This window comes from Saccopteryx bilineata, chromosome 2 (genome assembly GCF_036850765.1).
Source record: "Saccopteryx bilineata isolate mSacBil1 chromosome 2, mSacBil1_pri_phased_curated, whole genome shotgun sequence".
NCBI classification, from domain to species: domain Eukaryota; kingdom Metazoa; phylum Chordata; class Mammalia; order Chiroptera; family Emballonuridae; genus Saccopteryx; species Saccopteryx bilineata.
The window spans coordinates 371,475,684-371,493,479 of NC_089491.1; the positions used below are offsets into that span (position 1 = coordinate 371,475,684).

General features: G+C 51.3%; 1 protein-coding gene across 5 annotated transcripts; it reads right to left on the reverse strand.

Annotated features, from left to right (window-relative positions):
• Positions 1 to 23: 23 nt before the first annotated feature.
• Positions 24 to 17,647, reverse strand: CD300LG (CD300 molecule like family member g). Of its 5 annotated transcripts, none has more exons than XM_066263513.1 (8): positions 17,400 to 17,647; positions 13,724 to 14,059; positions 9,399 to 9,497; positions 8,397 to 8,481; positions 7,667 to 7,779; positions 5,990 to 6,042; positions 1,962 to 2,081; positions 24 to 1,472 (listed from the first exon to the last, which is right to left on the reverse strand). In XM_066263513.1, exons 1-8 carry the CDS (start codon positions 17,440 to 17,442, stop codon positions 1,359 to 1,361), a joined length of 963 nt encoding a protein of 320 aa, XP_066119610.1. In that variant the 5' UTR covers positions 17,443 to 17,647; the 3' UTR covers positions 24 to 1,358. The 5 variants fall into 5 exon arrangements, with proteins under 5 accessions (XP_066119610.1, XP_066119606.1, XP_066119611.1 ...); XM_066263509.1 differs by having other exon boundaries at positions 8,397 to 8,670; XM_066263514.1 differs by lacking the exon at positions 9,399 to 9,497.
• Positions 17,648 to 17,796: the final 149 nt, after the last annotated feature.

The window sequence follows — 17,796 nt, forward strand, 5'->3', positions numbered from 1 at the left end:
TGAAGCACACTGATATAATGAAATATTATACAGCTGAAAAACACTTTATTTATTAAAAGATAAAAAAAAAACAGAGAAATGCTTATATGCTATAATAATTAAGTGGGAAGAGCAGAATATGAAGTTGTATATACAAAAACAATTTGTAAAAGAATGCCAGCAACTGCTATGAAGCAAAAGGACTGAGAAGAAATACAAGATGCGCTAATGATGGTCTCTGGGTTGTGGCGAGATCATAGGTGACTTGTTTTCTTCTTTTCTCCTCCATCTTTCTAATTTTGTATAGTGGGTACCACCCCCAACCCCCATTTCACTTTAAGAAAATAGAAAGAGAAAAAAAATAGTAGTTTAGGGGACCAGACTCAGGGTCACCTTGAAGTTCCCCTTAGGTTCCTGCCCTATCCCCTTCCTCCTCCATTTCAGACACCACCTGCATCCGTGGTTTCCTCCCCTTCCCTCCCCGGCCACACACACACCAGATCCTGCAGGCAGTGGACCTTTTTATGACCAGGAAGGAACCAAGCTTTTCTCCGTCCTTCTTTCAAAGCCAGGAATGAATGCATGGCTGGATGAGGAGGTTGGAAAGGCAACTCCTCCCTGTCTTCCAGTGTGTACCTGCCCTGGGCCTGAACTCGGGCAGGCCTCGGAAAGCCACCAGCTGGGGCACGGTTTCGCGGGCAGAGCAGCCCCTATAGGAGCAGGTGGAAGACCCCACACTCCAAATGTAAACTCAAAGCTAGAGGGACCTAAGAGTTCATCAGGCCCCGGGGTTCTCCACCTTGAGTCAGGAGCCCCTGTTAGAAATGCAGAGTCAGGGGCCCAGCCCCAGAGACAGTTTTGGAAGGTTTTGGTGGAGCCCAGGAATCACATTTTTAACCAGCTTCCTGAGGACTGGGCTGCTGGTGGTTCAGAGCCGCCCTTTGAGAAATCCGAACGGGTCTAACCCCGGCATGCTCCAACCCCAGCAAGTTCCCTCATCCCCCAGCTTATTCAGGAGAAAGTGGTACTGAGTCTGAGGATGGAAGGAAGGGAAGGGGGGCTCTGCAGGGAGGGTGGATGGGAGCCTGTTGCTGGGCACCCAGGCCCTGGGGATCTGCCCGCTGCAGATATAAACTCAGACCAGGTCCCCTGAGCCCTGCCCGGGCGGGCGCAGTGAGGGCTGGTCTCCACTAGAACTGTGAGGCTGTCACGGGCAGGCTGACAGGGCGTCCAGCTCAGGCTGCGGCATGCAGGAGGGAGGAGAGCCCTGAGGTCTGGCAGGCGAACTCTGAAGCCATGGCAGAAAGCTTTTTCTTCAAATTAGTGTAAATCCAGCCACTCCGATTCACAGCAGGCCAGGCCTGGAGGTCGTTCTGTGGCTATACAGAGATGAACGTGGACAGGCTGAGCTCCTCTGCAGACATGTGGGGGGGAGGCCCTGGGCTTGCCTCACCCTCCGGGTCCTGGAAGGGGGCTTCCTCTTCCTCTGGAGCCTGTAAAGACATCAGTGGTGTTGAAAGCAGAGCCCAATTGGAGGAGGGTGATTTCCATGTAGCTTCTGGGACCACCCAGCCTTTCCACCATTCCAGGCCTCTGTCCATCTGAGGGGGCACAGGAACTAACAACTCCTCCCGGAAGCCTCAGGCTTGGACTCATCCCCCCTCCATCCATCCATCCCCTGAGGGAGCCTCAGGCTAGGTCTGGCTTGAGACGTTGGAATCCTGCCAGCCTAGAGCTCATTAGGCTGTGAATTCTGAGCAAACTATTCAAGAGTTTTCTGAATAGGAAAAAGAGCATGTAAGGTCAGGAGCTCGGGCTCCCAGGTGCAATGGCCGAGGCCTTGGTTATGATGGTGTAGGTGGGTGCTTTGGGGAACAGAGTCTGGGGAGCAGATGCTGGGGAAAGAGCCCTCCCCACTTTCCTGCACTGTCAGGGAGGAGCCAGGCTAGGTGGCTCCAGACCCCAGGGCCCTCTGTCCACACCTGGCTTAGGCACCGGACATCCGTGGAGGAACTGGCGGAGGGCTTGGGGCTGGCGCGAGGCCCAGTGGGTGCTGCAAGGTTGATCATCGCGTACTCCGGGACCAGGCCGTTCCCCAGGGGCTGAAACAGAGACTTGGTCAGAACAGCCCGTCCTTGGCAGCAGGGATGGTCTGTGAGCCTGAGCAGGGAAGGGAAATGCAGGAGGGGTGAGCAAGGGGGAGAGCAGCGGCTGTGGAGTCAGAGTCCTTAGGTCCAATTTCCTACATCTCAATGTGAACTTGGGTAAGCCACCGAACCTCCCCAAGGCTATTTCCTACGCTGTAAAATGGGGATAAGGGTATTTTCTTCAGGGTTATTGTGACTCTTCATGATAATGTTTTATCCCTCCACTCGGGGCTCCTGGAACGATTACTTTGTTTTCATTATTGATATTTCTAGCTTTGGCTGCAGGTTCTTTGTAATAGGCCCAGAGAAAGCAAAGTTGGACACCTCAAAGATTCACCTAATAACAAACAGCACGGGAAGAAATCCTCAGAGATCATCAGTCTGAGTAAACCCTCCTTGATTGATGAGGAAACCGAGGTCCAGGAAAGGGAGGTGGGTGGTCCAGGATGAGTGGGGAAGCCCATCTCCTCACCCAGGCCCTCCTGTCCCTATGGGTCTTCAGGTTGGATGCCAGGCCCCTCCACTTCCTGCTCCCTTGTTCTAGCAGCTGGCAGAGCACAGGCTGGAGTTGGCAGAGGCTCCTGGCCAAGTCTCCCGAGAGCACAGCTGCCCTGAGGTGCCTAGTCATGAGCTTCATGGCCTGATGGGGCCCGAAGCCAGAGAAAAGAGCTACCATTTTCTGGACAACTACAGATGTTTCATCTCACTGTTTCCTAACTACAATCCTGTCAGATGGGAAAACTGAGGTTCAGAGAGGTTATGTAACTAGCCAGGGTCACATAGCTATTGAGCGGCTAAGCTAGCACTTGTACTCACCCGCCCCTATTTGACCTCAGGCCCAAGCTCTTCTCCCACACCACCCGGCAGGGCACGCAGCACACTTCTCTTTGTCTTGGGTCCCTTGTCTAGGAACCAGGCCTCCTGCTTCTATCAATACCTGAGCTTCAGGGGATGGGGCAGAGATGGATAAGTTTGAGGGAACAGAGAATGGAGGGAGGAGGAAGGAGATTTCACAAATGGTGTCACTCATGGTCCTTGTTCCTCCAGTCCTGCCTATGGTGAGGACATGCCAGAGCTGGGGCTGGCCAGAGGACTCCTGGATGGACTCAGGTCCATTTCCCATCAACCCCATGTTTACAACGTTGTGATTCGGTTAAAACCCAGCCACCACTGACCACTGGCTGCCAGCAGCCACAGAAGTGTCACCTGCTCAAGGGTGACTGAATTTGAGGAAAGAACTTCATGGGGAAGAGACCAAACTACACATGTAGGCAGTGGCCAGGACCACTACCCTGTGGTCGGTGTGAGTCTCAATCTATTGTTGGTCCCTCTGCCCACACTGTGGACAGTTGGCCTGTTCCAGCAAGCACAGGGTCATTTTCTGGGGTATTGAATAAACTAGATATATGAGAACCCCTGCTTCTAGGCACTAGAAAAATAGGAACAAGGACACAGGGAAGCCTTGAGAAGTGACAGTGAAGTCTTGATCTGAGCCCAGCACCCAGTTGCACTGTTACAGAAGTGAGGGCCATGGCCACCCTGTGTTCATGGACCAACAATGGTTCTTTCTCCAGAGACCAGGGGAGGAGTCCTGGGCTGAGGAGCTGGCTCCACTCCTCAACCCCTTGTTCTTCAGTGTGCGGGTGCAGGAGCACGGCGTGTTGCCCCGGCCCCACAGACTATGGTTACTTTTCCCAGTTCTGCTTCTTTCAGGCTGGGTCACCGTAGGCAGGTTACCTACTCTCTCTGAGCCTCTATTTCTTATTCCGTAAGACGGGAACAATAAAACCTGGCTGTGCAGGAGCTACAAAGGTTCAATGACATGTGCAAAGCCCGTGGCACATAGTAGGTGTTCCAGAAAAGAGTTAAAGGGTACTCTGGCAGTAGCTCTCTTGGGAAGGAAAGTGGTAGTCTGAGCACTTCCCCTTCCTTGTGAGTCTTGTACATCCTGGGGCTCTCTGGTAGGGTGAATGGAGTGCCCTCTCCCCTCTGACCTGAATGTGGGCACAAAAAGCCCCCAATCCTTTCAAGTCCTTCTCCAGTCTCTGCTATAAACTACAGAGAAGCCAAAAATAAATAAATTGTGTGTGTGTGTGTGTGTGCAGAGACAGAGAGAGTCAGAGAGAGGGGGACAGATAGGCACAGACAGACAGGAAGGGAGAGAGATGAGAAACATCAATTCTTTGTTGTGGTTCCTTAGTTGTCCTTTGACTGATTGATTTCTCATATGTGCCTTGACCGCGGGCCTTCAGCAGACCGAGTGATCCCTTGCTTGAGCCAGTGACCTTGGGCTCAAGCTGGTGAGCTGTGCTCAAACCACATGAGCCTGCACTCAAGCTGGAGACCTCAGGGTTTTGAACCCGGGTCCTCCGTGTCCCAGTCCAATGCTCTATCCACTGCGCCACTGCCTGGTCAGGCAAAAAACCCAAAAATTTTCAACTGGCCATGTTCACAGGTCTTGCCTCTGACACTTTTGGGAGACCTTGCTCCACCTTTTTCCTAACAAGCGGCTGTCCCCAGTCCTCTGCCCACTGACCCCATGCCCCTCCCACAGTTGCAGGGTAAAGGCAAGTGACTCTGGCAGGAAGCAGAGTGTGGGTTGCATGGGCGGCTAGGGTTGGCCTCCCCATGGCTTCCCCATGGCCTCCCACAGCAGCACGAGGGTCTCCCTCCTCCGCCGCCCCTCCTCTGGCACTGGGTGGAGTGAACCCCAGGAGGAATAGCCAGGAGGCAGGGCTAAGGATGTGGCCAGTGGCAGCCCCTCTCTGTCTCCTTGACCTTTCCCTCACTCCTGTGGGCCACCTTTGGCCTTGTAGAGCTTCCTGAGACAACAACAGCTGCTTCCTAAGTCAAGCCCAATACCCCATTCCCACCCCCGCCCCTCCCAAGAGGGATTAGGCCTGAGGCTTTTGTCCTCACTGACTGGCGCCAGGAAAGGCTATACTAGCCCCCTTTCCTGCCCCATGTTTAAGAGAATCAGTGGAGGCATCTCAGTAAACTGCTGCAGGAGGAGGCTTTGGGTGAGGCAGGTGGGGCTTTGGTTTCCTGAACCCAGGATTCTGCAGCCCTCTCCTTATGTGGAAGGGGATGGTCTCTCCTTGCAGGGGTCAAGGACAGGCCCTGCAGTAGGCAGCCTTGAGGCAGGTTCCCCTCTCCAGGAAGGTGGACAAAGAACCCCCATTCATTCCTTCTGCCCCTGGTTCCCAGAGCACCACCTTCAGCCTGTGTCTCAGAGCCGAGGAAAGCTCAGAGAAAACATTAGGGTGTTCTGGAAAGAGAGGAGATGAGAGTTGATAAATCTGGGTCCTATTTTTTATTTAGGCCACTGCTTGCTGTGTGACCTTGGTCAAGATTTTTACCCTCTCTGGGCCTCAGTTTTCTCTTCTGCAAAAGCAGAGTAGAGCCCATAGTTTTTATACTTTGGTGTGCTGTCAGAATCCTCACGGGGGCAGTATTTAAAATTCAGGTTCCTGGGCCCCGCCCCTAGAGGTATGGCTGGGAAAGTATATTTCTAGAACCACCAGTCCACCAACCCCAGCTGTTCTGAAAGGGGATGCACACCAAATTTCAGGGAAGGCTGAACTAGATGGTCTCAAAGACCCACTCTGGATCCAGCTCTGATCTCTGACTATTCAAGGGGCATGAGAGGAAGGTGCTGGGCCTGGGTTCAAGCCCTGCCTGGCCCCTGGTGGAAAGTTGGGGTGAGGAGGAAGGCTGTCGGCTCACAGCCTGAAGGGCTGGTCTTGGGGCTCACAGGTTCCCTGGGGGTAGAAAGCAAGCCCAGCCTTGAGATCAGCCACGGAGGGGGATGCCCTGGGGGTCTGGGGGTCCAAGTTTGGGCTTTGGCCCATTTTCTGTCTTACCAATTGTGAGAGGTGGGCCTTCTCGTTCTTCTGTGTCTCCGTGGTCAGCTGAGCTGAAAGAAACCAGAAGAAGCACCTTGAGGCCAGGAGTAGCCAGGAGTAGCCTGTAGTTGCTCCCACAGAAGTGGGCTGGTCCCCCTGCACCTTCAAGCAGGGGCTTCCTAGAGGGAGTTGGCAAGCAGGTTGGGCAGAAAAGCCTCTACTAACTCATCCCCTTGGCAATGACCTAGCCTTTTGGGATCCATACATGGAAATGCCCTGATGAGGGCCAGAAACGGGCTAGGGAAGTAAAATTCTATGTGCTAAAGTCATTGCTTCTTTAAACTCGGTGTGCATACAAGGCCCTGGAAATGCTATTAAAATGCAGATTCTAACTCAATAAGCTGGCGTTGGGGCCTGAGAGTCTGCATTACAAACAGGCTACCAGGGGATGTCACTGCTGCTAGATGGGGACCACAATTTGAAAGACAAGATGCTGAGGCTCCAAGGTTGTGACCAGGAATGTTCCTACCCTGTATGCTCTTCCCCGACTCCTCTGTGGGGATTCGAAGATACAGGCAGGCAAAGCTAACATTGCTTCCTGGAGCTGCACAGGGAGGAGTTGGGAGGCAGGCCCACGATGTCCCCGTGGCCATCTGCACAGGGACAACATTGCCAATTTGCCAAATGCTTTCCCACACATCTTTCTGGCTCCACTACTTCCTAGCTATGCAAACACAAGGCAAGCCACTTAAGCACTTTGTGTCTCAGTTTCTTCCTCTGCATAGCGGGAGTACTTGTAATACGTAGTTCCTGACTCCACAGTATTGAGAGGATTAAAGAAGATAAAAGCAACGTAAGCCACACAACAGTGCCTGGCACACGTAGCTCCTATTACTGTTATTTCAGTTATTTATCTGTGCTGTCCAACCCAGGAACCAAGAAACACAAGAAACACACCTGGCCACCGAGCACTGGAAATGTGACTACTCCAAATTACACTGGGTTTCAAAGACTCAATATGAGAAAAATGAATGTAGAGTATGTACTAATATTTTCATATTGTTTTCATGTTGAAATGATCTAGTTTTGGTTATAGTATGTTAAATAAAGTATATGATTAAAATGAACTTCACTTAATAACTTCTTTGCAATTTTGTTATGTGACTATTAGAGAATTGTAAATCACATATGTGGATGTTGGACACATATCTGTGATGTGAAGTAGCCGAGGCTCAGGGACGTAGGTGATTTCCCCAAGGTCCCACAGCTAAAAAAGTGGCAGACCTGGGATTTGAAGCCAAGCCTCGAAAGAGCACCTCTGGAGAGCCAGCGGCCACAGTGTCTGTCAAGTTCCAGTGCTCGTCCCGTCTTCCCCCATATAGTCAGTCCTCACACAGGAGCTGGAACTGAGCATGGAGTCTCTGGGATTGCTAGGCAGAGAAGTGACTGATAAGCTCAGATGAACGTGAGCAAGCCGAGAGTCCCCATTCTCCTACTCCCCCATTTGAATTGCTTTTTTTCCTCATGTTGAGGGCCCTGTGGTTCTCTCAGAAGTGAGGAGCAGGACTCCTGATGCCCGTATCTCAGACAGACACACTGAGCTGCAAGGTTTCTCTGGGCTGGTAGGGGGACTGCAGATCTCAGTGTGGTCCCCGGCTGAGAGCCTTCCACCCACTCCCTTCTAGCTTTGCTCACCTTCCTTCCTCCTCCGGAACATGCACCTGCCGAGGACAGCCAGTCCTGTGGCCAGCAGAAGGGCCAGCAGCACTAGGACCGGCGCCAAGATGCGGATCGTTGGTGGGGACACCCTGCAGAAGGCACCCAGTGGCTGTCAGCAGGTATCAGCGGCATGCTGTGCACCACGACATTCTTATTCTGAGCCCCAGCCATGTCCCTTGTCTTTCCCAAGGAGATCAGAGGGTATCAGGAACCAAACATCTAGTCAGTCCCAAAGGAAAGCACCCCAGCCCCCTACTGCCAACCCCAGGAGGCACTTTCAGCCGGTGCATGCATTAGCAGTCCCCTGGGTGTTGGTAACAGTGCAGTAATGTATAAACCCCCAAGGGCCAATCCTTCGGGCTAGGGCTCTAGTTGGGAAAGAAAAACTGTTTTTGTTCCATATTTTCATGCTTGCCACAGGGCCCAGTGCAAAGTGTACAGGCGAAAACTACTGGACTGGGGTGGCAGTCTCGGAGGCTGGGGCGGGGAGAGAAGTGGGCCCTTCACCTCGGCAGGGCCTGCATGTCCAGGGAAAGAGGGCTGCTGGCCCCTGCAGTGGAGGAGGGTGGGGGTTGAATCTGCCCCCAGTGCCTCTGAAAAGAGGCTGTGTTCGCCTGGAGGAAAAAGTGTGAGGTTCTTACTTGCTCAAAGGCCCCTTATAGTTTGGTGATAGTCTGAAAGGTGACTTTGGTCACCTGGAGCTCACCTGGACTTGGAGCTGCTGCTGCTGGGGACAAGACTAGTGTCCTTTGCGGAGGTGGAGTCCAAGCGGGTCGATGGGCGGGAGGTCCCTGCATGAGGAGAGGTTGCTTTGTGAGCAGAGGTCTCTTCATACGGAACAGTCACTGCGTGAGGAGAGTGCCCTGCATACGGAGAGGCTCCTGCGTGCACGTACAGGGCTGTCCCTGTGAATGGAGAGGCCTTGGCCTCTGTCTTTTCCTGCTTGGCTGTGGTGACTGTCGGGCGGACACCAGGAGAAGCTACAAGTCCAAAAGCAATGCCTCATCACCTTCCCTGCCCCTTGAATCCCAGCTTCCCCAGACCTCAGAACCTTGACACCCGAAGTCTCCCCTTCCCGGGACCAGTTTCTCAGAACACGCCCAGGTAAAGGACGCCTCAGAAAGCAATCAGAGGCCTGGATGAAGCCATTGTGAGCAAGCAGGCCGTCCCTCAGGCACGCCCCACAGCTGTGCACAGATTTCAGCCCCTTTTTGTGTCCTCAGCCTGTTCTCTGAGGGAGGCATGCACCCCTACTCCCACCTCCATGAGCCATTCCAGTGACCACTTGGTAGATGCCTTCCTACCTCCCCCTACAGTCCTGGCCAATTGTCACCTGTGCCCTCACCTGAAAGTCCTCATGTCATCATCACATGCCCAACCCTACCACCAATGCCTCCATGGACCTTCCCCTCTTTCAACAGCCATGGGGTTGACCGGGCAGGGTGGTGGCGGTAGGCCCAGAGGTCAGGGCAAAAGGCCCAGCCTTTCCTGCTCACCCCTCAGACCAGGTCGAACACACAGATGCTTTCTGGCTCTGCTGTGTGACCCTGAGCGAGTGACCTAACCCTGCTGAGCCTCCTATTCCTCAGCTGAAAACCCAGCTCCCAGGCTGTGGGGGCCACGAAGCGCAGTGTCTGACGCAGACAGGCACTCGTGGGTTCTTTCTCCACAAAGGGGTGGGAGAGCAGCAGAAAAGCCATTCACTCACTCAATTCTGGGGGCTGAGTTTGCCGGGCTTTGGCCTTGGGCTGGAGGCCTGTAGTAAGAGGCTGGAAGGAGGAGGTGGAGGAGGGAAGACAGCAGGGACCTAGAGGAAAGGAAAGGCTGGTCTCAGGGAGGCAAGGGTCACCGCTCAGAGCCAGACTGTCCGCCTTGAGGGCAGCCCGCAGCTTTCCCACTCCCATCTCCGCTCAGAGTGTCGCCATCTTCTCCCCTTAGCTGTGGCTGTTAATCCCAGCAGATTGCTGGCCTCCCCCTCCTGCAGCCCCTCTGGCCTCCCATTTAGCTCAGGCCTTCACAAGCTCCCCTTGTCCCCACTGTACAGTGACCTCTTTCCATGCTACCTTGCACACTGATGCCAGTTTAAAAAAAAAATTTTTTTTTAATTTTTCTGAAGTTGGAAAAACAGGGAGGCAGTCAGACAGACTCCCGCATGCGTACGACCAGGATCCTCCCAGCACGCCCACCAGGGGACGACGCTCTGCCCATCTGGGACATTGCTCTGTTGCAACCAGAGCCATTCTAGCGCCTGGGGCAGAGGCCAAGGAGCCAACCCCAGCGCCTGGGCCATCTTTGCTCCAATGGAGCCTTGGCTGCCGGAGAGGAAGAGAGAGACAGAGAGGAAGGAGAGGGGGAGGGGTGGAGAAGCAGATGGGAGCTTCTCCTGTGTGCCCTGGCCAGGAATCGAACCTGGGACTCCTGCACGCCAGGCTGATGCTCTACCACTGAGTCAACCGGCAAGGACCAAAAAAAAAAATTTTTTTTAAATAATTTATTCATTCTTTTAGAGAGAGAGAGAGAGAAAAGGGGAGGAGCAGGGAGCATCAACTCCCATATGTGCCTTGACCAGGCAAGCCTGATGTTTTGAACCAGCAACCTCAGCCTTCCAGGTCGACGCTTTATTCACTGTGCCACCACAGGTCAGGCTCGATGCCAGTTTTGTCTCTAAAATATATATTGGATCCCACCTTTTGTTTTAGAACAGTTTAGAACAGCTATGGCTCCCCAATGCCCATAAGCTGAAATGCAAACTCTTTTTTTTGCCTTTCAAGACCTTTTAAACTCAGACTTCAACCCACTTTACTGACTTCACCTCTTCCCACCCTGTGCACCAGCCGTACTGAGTTGCTAGTTAGGCCCATATAAGCGAGTCTCCTGCCAGCCTCCATACCTTTGACATGCTGCTACTCTGTGGGCTCTGCCTTTCTTTCTTTTTTTTTTTTTCATTTTTCTGAAGCTGGAAACAGGGAGAGACAGTCAGACAGACTCCCGCATGCGCCCGACCGGGATCCACCCGGCACGCCCACCAGGGGCGATGCTCTGCCCACCAGGGGGCGATGCTCTGCCCATCCTGGGCGTCGCCATATTGCTACCAGAGCCACTCTAGCGCCTGAGGCAGAGGCCACAGAGCCATCCCCAGCACCCAGGCCATCTTTGCTCCAATGGAGCCTTGGCTGCGGGAGGGGAAGAGAGAGACAGAGAGGAAAGAGCGGCGGAGGGGTGGAGAAGCAAATGGGCGCTTCTCCTGTGTGCCCTGGCCGGGAATCGAACCCAGGTCCTCCGCACGCTAGGCCGACGCTCTACCGCTGAGCCAACCGGCCAGGGCTGCCTTTCTTTTTCATCTCTGCTTAACACACTTCTTTCTGTCCTTCAAGTGCTGCCTCAAAAGTCAATTCCTCCACAACATTTTCCCTGGAAGGAGTGAATGCTTTGTCACTTGTACACCCACAGTACCCTGCGCACACTGCCAGTGGAGCTAATACTCAATTTGTGGCAATTATTTGTTTACGGGGTCTCTCCACTAGGCTAGGACTTCTCAAGGGCAAAATGCCTAGCCTCTGTGCCCAGAGTACTGGGCAGAGACCTAGAATGGTCAAACCCCAGGAGCCGTTGAGCTCCCCGCCTCCCCGGGGCTGTCAGGCGCCTCCTTTCTGACCTACGTGCCAACCTGGACTCTCTTCCTTTCCTGCCATTTTCTATTCTAATCTAAGCCAGTTTTTTTCCAACTTTTTTTTTGCAGATAAAGAGTATTTTCTTTTTCTTTCCAATATTTATACTTCTTCCTTTTATTTTGAGGGGGGAGGGAAGTGAGGGGGAAGGGAGAGAGATAGAAAGAGAGAGAGAAGCATCAACTCACTGGTGCAGCCATTGATTGCTTCTCATATGTACCCTGACCAGGGCTTGAATCAGCAATTTCAGGGTCCATTTGGTGTCCTCGGGATCAAGCCAATGACCCTGGGATGTAACCTGTAACCTTGGTGCTCTGGGACAATGCTCAATCCATTATGCCACCAACCAGGGCTCCAATATTTATACTTCTTAATCTTGTCCTATTTCATTGCCTAGGTCCTAGGGCCTCCAGGTAATGATGAATAAAAACAGTGATAGGGGGCACCCTTGTCTTGCTCTGACCTTCCTAGAAATTCTTCTAATGCTTCACCATACTCTACGGTGTGCTGAGATACTCACACTGCCTCATGAAAGCTAATATTTAGTTTTTAGGGAATTTTGTAAGCCAGTTGTTAAACTGATAGCGGCTGGAAATTGGCCATGACAGGCGTATTTACACTCCAGAAATTGGCAAACACTCTAAGTTGAAGCTTCCCCAGCCAGTCGTTAAATATTCATCAGCACACCACTGTCATTAACCTTCTTTATTTTCAATATCCCACTGTCATCAAAGAAAGAGAGAGTCTGATACAGAAAGATAATATAATGATGAACATATTATACACAAATGAATATAAATGAGGCTAAGAAAGAAAATAGGATAGCCTTAAATATAGGTACAATTGATCACCACTGGGTGAAAATGAGGTATGAATACTAAGAATTGGAAGACAGAAGAGAATCTTGTAAATAATGAAGAACAGGTTCAATGTGGTTTTGCTGCTGCTGCTATTATTTGCTGAGTTTATCTTTGTTTCCCCCAGTTAAAATAAAGACCCATGGATAATGGGGATCTGGCAGTAAGGATGGGCCTGGGGTGGGATGGGTCTAAGCTCTGGGGCCAGGAGAGAGGAAGAGCAAATGTCAAAGCCAGAAATGACTTGCTATTTTTTTTTGACAGAGATAGAGAGAGGGACAGATAGGGACAGACAGAGAGGAATGGAGAGAGATAAGCATCAATTCTTTGTTGTGACACCTTAGTTGTTCATTGATTGCTTTCTTATATGTGCCTTGACCTGGGTGGGGGAGTGGCTACAGCAGAGTGAATGACCCCTTGCTCAAGCCAGCAACCTTAGGCTTCAAGACAGTGACTTTTGGGCTCAAGCCAGCAACCATGGGGTCATGTTTATGATCCCATGTTCAAGCCAGCGACCCTGAGCTCAAGCTGGTGAACCTGTGCTCCAAGTTGGTGACCTCGGGGTTTTGAACCTGTGTCTTCCGCATCTCAGTCTGACACTCTATCCACTGGGCCACCACTTGGTCAGGCATGACTTGCTTTTGAATCCTGGCTCCACTACTTCCTGCCGTGAGACACTGGGCAAATCATTTTATCTCTTGGAGCCTAAGTCCCCCATCTGTGAAATGGGATATAAAGAGCTACCTACTCATACTGACTCTCAGACTGGGGCAGCCCACTCCCCTGGTCCCTCTCTGGCTTATTTCTTCTCAGCTCAGTAGGTCCAGGTGGGATTTGGGGCAGCCAGAGAGGTGCTCCCTCCCCAGCCAGAGCCCTATGGCTCTAGCCCCAGCCCCTTGAAGTCCCCAAGCTCAACAAGCCCCTCTGACGTTGGCTCCCAGGCACTCCTCACACTTGTCTGTGGGACTCAAGATCAGGGGAAGAGGAGGTGCAAAGGAAGAGCTGAGGCTACAGGCAGGCGAGGCCAGTGTGGCCATGGCCTAGGGGATGCTGGGGGGAGGGTCCGGGAGGCAGTGATTATGGGCCCAGCCTGAAGAATCTTCTGAAATCTTTCTGACTCCAGGGAAGGAGGGAATCTTTTATTCTGTGGGATGCCCATTTTGTCCTCAGCCCATGGCAACCTCTTTCCCACACGTGGGCAGAGAGGAAAGGCACCGAGCCTGCAGTCGAGCAGATTTGGGTTTAATGCTGCTCTGCCACCTACTAGTGGTGTGACCTTGGGCGGCAAGAGTGAAAGAACAGCTGAGTCTCCCGTGGCAACATCTGTGCCCAAACACTGCTGCACATTGACCTGCGCGATCCCACTGAGTCCTTGAGACAACCTTCTCCTGTGAGGCGTTATGCCGTTTGTGCCGGGGAAACTGGGTCCACCACTGACCACCTACCCACCCATCCCTCTTCCCCTCTGCATCTCCTGTCCTCCAGCCAGGACAGGAGAGACATTTTACCTGGAAGGACTGTCAAAGAGACCAGGAAAGTGTCGTCTAAGCCCAGCTTTTTGACACCACACCAGTACTTTCCAGAGTCTTGCGGGGTGAGATTCCTCAGAGTCACGTTGAATCTGAGCTCCTTGGGGCTGTCTTGGATGGACACCCTGCCCTCCGTATTCTCCTGGCCATCTTCTCCCGCGTAGACAGTGTGAGAGCAGCGGGAGATGAAGATCCCTCCCTCCTTGCACCAGTATTTCTTGTGATTCCTCAGATCCTCCTCGTAGGAGCACTGTAGGGACACAGTGTCACCTTCGAATCCGCTAATTTCCTTCGGGCCTGTCACGGCTCCATAACCTGAAACCACAGCAGGGGTGGAGGTCAGAATTCTCTGGATTCAAGCACCAGGGTAAAGACTAGAAGGTTTTTTTCAGTCATTCCATTCTTGGGGGCAGCCCAGTCAGAGGTGCTATTATTCCCTGCTCTCACCAGGGGACCTTGGGGCAAGGCTGTTGAAATTTATATAATTCTATATACAATACTTGTTTCCCTAAACCTGGTGTATTAAAGGGTTGTGGGTGGGAAAGCTCTAGCTTCAGATAGCCTGCAATTTGAATACTAGAACTGTCACTTAGTAGCTGTGTGACCTTAGGAAAGTTGCTTGACCTCTCTGGGTCTCTGAGTTTTCTCATCTAGAGGTGATGACAACATCTTATTTCATTTCTTTTTCTGTTGAAAAGAATTATTTTTATCGGTAGACATAGTAACTTAAAGACACACGTTAGGCCCTGGCTGGTTGGCTCAGCGGTAGAGCTCGGCCTGGTGTGCGGGGGACCCGGGTTCGATTCCCGGCCAGGGCACATAGGAGAAGCGCCCATTTGCTTCTCCACCCCCCCCCTCCTTCCTCTCTGTCTCTCTCTTCCCCTCCCGCAGCCAAGGCTCCATTGGAGCAAAGATGGCCCGGGCGCTGGGGATGGCTCCTTGGCCTCTGCCCCAGGTGCTAGAGTGGCTCTGGTGGCGGCAGAGCAACGCCCCAAAGGGGCAGAGCATCGCCCCCTGGTGGGCAGAGCGTCGCCCCTGGTGGGCGTGCCGGGTGGAGGTTGGGCGCATGCGGGAGTCTGTCTGTCTCTCCCCGTTTCCACCTTCAGAAAAAAACAAAAAAAAAAAAAAAAAAAAAAAAGACACACGTTAGTTTATCCACAAAATCCCCTTTCTCTTTGTAGAAGTCTGTGGAAAACTCCAGCCTCATGGTTTGGTGAGGTTTGATCGCAGCCCAAACTCAAGGAATTCTGTCACCTCTGGGAAGTCCCCCACACTGCACTGGGCTGTGCAAAGTGAGAACTTGGTTGGGGATAGCTATCTTTGGGGTTAAAATGGGGTGGGATGGGGAGGTGGCTCCTCTTCTAATACGGACCTTCAAAGTCTGCCTGGGTATCTAACAAGTGGTCATGCTAATACTGGTCATGATAATAACTGGAGACTCAGATTTAAAGGTGGGGCTCCAAAGTAGTGATAAATAAAAAGGCAGGATACAGAAGTATATATATTGAATTATCTGTTTGTTTTTTAAGAAGACAAATACTTTTAATATGCACACATAGCCAACTTATTAACATTGGTTATCTCTGTTGGTGACATTTTCTTCTCTACAATGAGCACTTTGTCATTATCTTTTCTTTTTTTTTTTTTTTAAGACTTTACTTATTCATTTTAGAGAGGAGAGAAGGAGGAGAGAGAGAGAGAGAGAGAGAGAGAGAGAGAGAGAGAAGGAGAAGGAAGCATCAACTCCCATATGTGCCTTGACCAGGTAATCCCAGGGTTTTGAACCGGGGACCTCAGCATTCCAGGTCAATGCTTTATCCACTGCGCCACCACAGGTCAGGCTGTCATTTGCTTTTTTATTTTTTTTAAATTTAAAAATTTTTTTTATTATTATTATTTTTTTCCCCTGTATTTTTCTGAAGCCGGAAACGGGGACAGACAGACTCCCGCATGCGCCCGGCACGCCCACCAGGGGGCGACGCTCTGCCCACCAGGGGGCGATGCTCTGCCCCTCCCGGGTGTCTCTCTGTTGCGACCAGAGCCACTCTAGCGCCTGGGGCAGAGGCCGAGGAGCCATACCCAGCGTCCAGGCCATCTTTGCTCCACTGGAGCCTCGGCTGTGGGAGGGGAAGAGAGAGACAGAGAGGAAGGAGAGGGGGAGGGGTGGAGAAGCAGATGGGCACTTCTCCTGTGTGCCCTGGCCAGGAATGGAACCCGGGACTTCTGCACTCCAGGCCAATGCTCTACCACTGAGCCAACCGGCCAGGGCCTGTCATTTGCTTTTTTAAAAAAAGTTTTTATTATATTTTTCTTTTTCTTTTTTTTATTTATTAATTTTAATGGGTGACATTAGTCAATCAGGGTACATAGGTTCAGAGAAAACATCTTCAGGTTATTTTGACATCTGATTATGTTGCATACCCATCACCCAAAGTCATATAGTCTTCCATCACCTTCTATCTGGTTTGCTTTGTGCCCCTCCTCTCCCCCCACCCCCTCCCTTTCCCTCCCCTCCCCACCGCTGGTAACCACCACACTCTTGTCCATGTCTCTGAGTCTCATTTTTATGTCCCACCTATGTATGGAATCATATAGTTCTTAGTTTTTTCTGATTAACTTATTTCACTCAGTATAATGTTATCAAGTTTACATTCAATATTATTATGTGTTAGTTTCATGTGTATAGCATGGTGGATAAGCAATCACATACTTTACAAAGTGCTTCCCCTGCTATTCCTAGTACTTAGCACCGCACATAGTCATTACAATATTATTGACTATATTCCTTATGCTGTTCTTTACGTTCCGGTGACTATTTTGTAACCACCTGTTTGTAGTTCTTAATCCCTTTACCTTTTTCAGTTAGCCTCCCACCCTGGTCCCCTCTGGCAACCATCACTCTGTTCTCTGTATCTGAGTCTGTTTCAATTTTGCTTGTCGGTTTATTTTGTTCTTTAGATCCCACATATAAGTGAAATCATATGGTGTTTCTCTTTCACTGATTGACTTATTTCAGTTAGCATAAGACCCTCTATCCATCCATGCTGTCACAAATGGTACGATTTCATTCTCATTTAATTTAAGATGCTGTCATATGTAAGCTACACTGTAATTTTATATACACCTAAAAAAAACATTTTCATTAGAACAACTGATATCACTTATATGATACATCTTGATTTTTGATGTTAAAAGGTTAAAAGAAACAGGTCTGTGAATTGATGAAATGGGATAATTCTTTACTTCCCAGGGTTGCTGTGAGTGGTATAGCAGAAGTTCAAGAAATATTTGCTGAGTTTAACGTGGCAACCATATAGGGGATGTTCTATCTGTCTCCACACTTGGCACAGAGAAGGAAAGAGATGAGAGAGGTAAAGCTTCTGTCCCATCACATAGCCACAGAGAAGCTGGAGCCCCTAGGTCTGGGACAACATCTGGTTCTGGGTTCCAAAACCAGCCTGTGCGGGCTGCTCTGAGGGTGGAGGACGACTGACACGGGGTGAACCCTGAAGGGTCAGGCAGAAGACTACAGTCACAGCCACTTGCACAGCGGGAAAGGAAAGGCAGGCTCAGGTGGTCCTCTCTCTGCAGACCCAAAGAGCGAACTTGGGCCTGAGCTCACATCCCTCCACTACTCCCTCTGCCCCCATCTCACCTGGGAGCAGGAAGCAGCCCCACAGCAGGACGAGGAGCCTCATGGTGGCACCAGGCACACAGGAGCACACTGCTCAGGGAACCAGAGTGCCTTGCAGGGCTTTAACTTCCTCCAGATAAATACAGCAAAATGAGGAAGGGAAGGGAGGGGTCTTGCGGGTGATCCCTCGGCTCCCAGCCCAGGGAGAGGCTTCTGTCATTTCCTTTACTTACTTCCCCCTGCCTGAAAACCCCACAGGAGCGCTTATCCCAAACCCATGTCCCTTTCTAGTTTTTTTTGTTTGTTTTGTTTTATTCTGAGAGAAATATTAACTCATAGTTTCTTCACTTTAGTTGTGCATTGATTGCTTTTCCCATGTGCCTTGACCTGGGATCTGACCCCTTGCTCAAACCAGTGA

Bases quoted from the DNA above. Each gene is read 5' to 3' on its own strand.
- CD300LG (XM_066263509.1), bottom strand. From the start codon at position 17,442: ATGAGGCTCCTCGTCCTGCTGTGGGGCTGCTTCCTGCTCCCAG. The intron at 8,671-9,398 runs GTGAGTGAATGG...TTGGACTTGTAG, and splicing joins AACTCAGCCCCCAGAATTGA to CTTCTCCTGGTGTCCGCCCG. The intron at 2,082-5,989 runs GTAAGACAGAAA...TCTCTGTTTCAG, and splicing joins AGGCCCACCTCTCACAATTG to CCCCTGGGGAACGGCCTGGT.